The 3,490-nt window shown below is 50.8% G+C and overlaps 1 protein-coding gene across 1 annotated transcript; it reads right to left on the minus strand.

The window, feature by feature from the left end:
- Positions 1-649: 649 nt before the first annotated feature.
- LOC101999995 (olfactory receptor 12) lies at positions 650-1,621 on the minus strand. Its single transcript, XM_005361393.2, has one exon. It carries the CDS (start codon positions 1,619-1,621, stop codon positions 650-652), a length of 972 nt encoding a protein of 323 aa, XP_005361450.1.
- Between the last annotated feature and the right edge of the window lie 1,869 nt (positions 1,622-3,490).

Consider the following 3,490-nt stretch of genomic DNA (forward strand, 5'->3'; position numbering starts at 1 on the left):
AAAGAGTGGCAAGTGTTCTTAACCATTGAGCCGTCTCTCCAGACCTGGCTGGGATCGTTCTTAAAAGAGGAATCATTTGTTAGTTCTGAAACAGCCCTAGTAGACCTATTTGTTGCTGACACCAGCCTCACTAGCCAGAGTGCCTTGGCCATTGACTAAGCTGTTGTTTTGAGAGAGCTCTTGGCAGTTGTGTGGAAGAAAGATAGCAGAGGAGGAAAGGCAGTTTGAGTTACCTGTCACAAATGGCCACCAGAGTAGGCATTGTGTTGGAGGGTTAACTGGATAGAAACCTTTCGTTTACTGATAAACTCAATCAAGATAAAAATGCATAACTTCTCCCATAGGGGAAGCCAGTACGTGTCCCAGAGAAGCCGGGAAGCAGTGGGTAGAGTAGTCAGACCCGCTTTGACTTGGGGATGGTTGACGTTCTTAGTAGGTCTTCATGTGATGGAAACCTTTAGGGTTTCGCATGCAGAGTTTTGTAGTTCACAGTAGGTCAATGCTGTGTCCATGAAATAGTCTAAAAGAAGACTGGAATGCCAATGGGTAAATGATTTTACATATGTCCATTTCCATTTGAAGGAAGGTGGTGGTTTTCAGCGCTCAGTGATCCCCACAGACCCCTCCCCTCCAGCTTCAGGATGGCCCTTCACTGTCCACCCTTCTTCACAAGGTTGTGTCTGTGTCCCAGCCGCCACAGGGCGTCCTTCACATCCTTGTTGCGCAGACTGTAGATGAGGGGGTTGAGCATGGGGATGACCAGGGTATAGAAGATGGAGACCACTTTGCCCTGTGCCATGGATGTCACTGCTCCTGGCTGTGCGTACATGACAAAAAGAGTGCCATAAAACAAAGACACGGCTGTCAGATGAGAGCCACAGGTGGAGAAGACCTTGTGCCTCCCAGATCCTGAGCGCATCCTGAGGATGGTCACGGTGATGTAGCCATAGGAAACCAGCACAGCTAAGGTAGTGCTCACAATGATGAACCCACAGAGGCCGAAGAGCAGGAGCTCATTGAGAGCTGTGCTGCCACAGGCCAGCTGGAGCAATGGGGGCACGTCACAGTAGAAGTAGTCAATACGGTTGGAGCTGCAGAAGGGCAGCTGGAACGTGAGGCTGGTCTGCACAATGGAGTTCAGGCAGCCTACACAGAAGGTACCCAGAACCAGATGGGCACAGGTCACAGGGCACATGGTCACAGGGTACCTCAGGGGACTGCAGATGGCCATGAAACGGTCGTAGGCCATCACAGCTAAGAGAAAAGTCTCAGTGGTAGCCAACAAGGAGAAAAAGAAGAACTGAGTGGCACATCCCTCAAAGCTGATGACCTTCGAGGAGGAAAGGAAGATTGCCATGGCTTTAGGGGCAATAACAGAAGAGAGGCAGAGGTCAACAAAGGACAGGTTCTTGAGGAAGAAGTACATGGGGGAGTGCAGGCGGGCATCCAGGGTGATGACCACAATCATGGTGAGGTTGCCCAGGACGGTCACCAGGTACAGGGCCAGGAAGACAGCAAAGAGAAGGGCCTGGGTCTCTGCACCTCCCCCAAATCCCACCAGCACAAACACCCGCAAGGACACCGCTGAGAGACTCCCATTTCTGTGGACTGCTGTGGCCATGGGTGGGGACAGATACAGAGAGGCAGATGGAGATGGCAAGAGGGAGCAGCTCTCACTGGTCCAGTCGGGTGTCCCACAGGCTGCTGGAACCTGTTGGTGACATGCTGTTTACCATGGACAGTTCACTAGCTTTTCTGATCTCCTACCAGATGGGCTGGTGCCACCTGCAAGGAAACATTTCTTTCAGTTTGTTTAATTTGTGCCAAACCCTCTCTGTGAATGGGACTGAGCTATGCTCTAGGGATCCGAAGAGGCTTCTAGATCCCAGGGACCCTCAGGGTGCAGACAGCCTTTTAGCATCCCTGTGTTACGTCTGAGTTGTTCATTCTCTGTGGAAGAGGATGCTTCCGAGAAGAGCTTTTGGGACACTCAGTTATCAAGACCCTTGCTACATTTCCCACACTTCTTTTTACCGACGAGAGAATGTTTATGAGGGTCTCCTGCCCTTCAAGCCTTGTGCTGGTTGACTCTTCCATCTGTAGGCTGAACCCGGAGCAGGGATCAGTCATCCCTACGTTGAAGCTGCGTGTCTTTGTGGCTTACAGAATGCTGGCCATACCTCAGTAGCTCTGACTCCAAGCCTGATCCAGAGTGACAATCAGCATGGAAAAACCGCCTGATTGATTGTCAGGAATTCCGGCTAATGTATAGTTGTCGGAGATGGTGGTGAGGTTGCAGCCCAGAACCGTGTACTGAAAAACTAAGACTCGGGCTCAAACGTATTTGCGCCATGTGATGGCTTCCAACCTTATCTCCCTGGTAGCTCTTTTCTCTGCTTCACATCAGCTTTGGGGCTTTCTAAGATTTTATTCTTTGCTCTTGAAAACTAGACAAAACTGGCCTCTGGCCATTCATAATTATTTTCTCTTATTCATAGTGATCAGAGGGCTGACAACACAGGAGTGTCCTATGTGAAGCTAGCTGTCACTTTTCTGTTTGCTCCCAAGAGATGCAAGAGGCTCCATTACCCTGGGGTGGCTCTGATGGCTTAGAGATCAGGGCTGGGTGAGCCCATTAGTACCCCTATTATTTCCCTCCATTGTGTGTACATGGGCTGGGGTGGGGTGGAGGAATCTGATTGAGACAACCATGCACTGTCATCTCAACCATGACCATCTCACTGCTAGTTCAAAGGTATAAATAAATGTATTGACTTTGCATTCACTCTCTCAGCAATTCCCCCATGCCTCCCACTGCCGGATCACACTTTCCTTCACAGTGAGTGTGAAATGCCAGGAAATGTCAATGTCGAGCCTTTCCCTTGTTTCCAACTAAAGGAAGGACAAGCATGGCCTCTCCAGCTTGCCAAGGATGCAGGGTATCCGCAGTGGCAGAGGAAATGGCAGCTAGCCAAGGGTGGAGGAGGATGCTCCATTGTGAGAGAGCTGACTGCCACTGTCTACAAAGAGACGGCTTCTGTACCCCTTGGCCCTGCCTTACAGAGTCAGCAGCATCACTGTCTCCTGTGTGGTTAGATGCAGGGCTTCAGCCTATCTGTCTGCAGAACTGAATAGAGGTAGAGACTACACGCCCACCCCTGCACTGAACTTGTATGAAGGCCAGGGATGATCAGGACAGGACAGCTTACTGAGGCAGGCCCCGAGTGCACACTGTGTGCTCACGCTATCCTTCATGATTTCCTACTCCTCACAGGTGACGTATTGAACTTACCTTTCCTAGGTGAGAGTCAGGTCTACCCCAAGATCACACAGTCAACGTCCGTGCTCCCAGTGCCCCAGTGCTGCTGAGCCTGGTCTCCGTTGAACATGGATGAGTGGACACCAGTTGTTTCTGTAGCTCCTTTAGATCAGTTATGGCTCTGGGTAGTGCAGTTGAGTAAGCATGGGCATGGGTGGGAACCAGGGTCCC

This window comes from Microtus ochrogaster, linkage group LG4 (assembly GCF_000317375.1).
Source record: "Microtus ochrogaster isolate Prairie Vole_2 linkage group LG4, MicOch1.0, whole genome shotgun sequence".
In the NCBI taxonomy this organism is placed as follows: Eukaryota; Metazoa; Chordata; class Mammalia; order Rodentia; family Cricetidae; genus Microtus; species Microtus ochrogaster.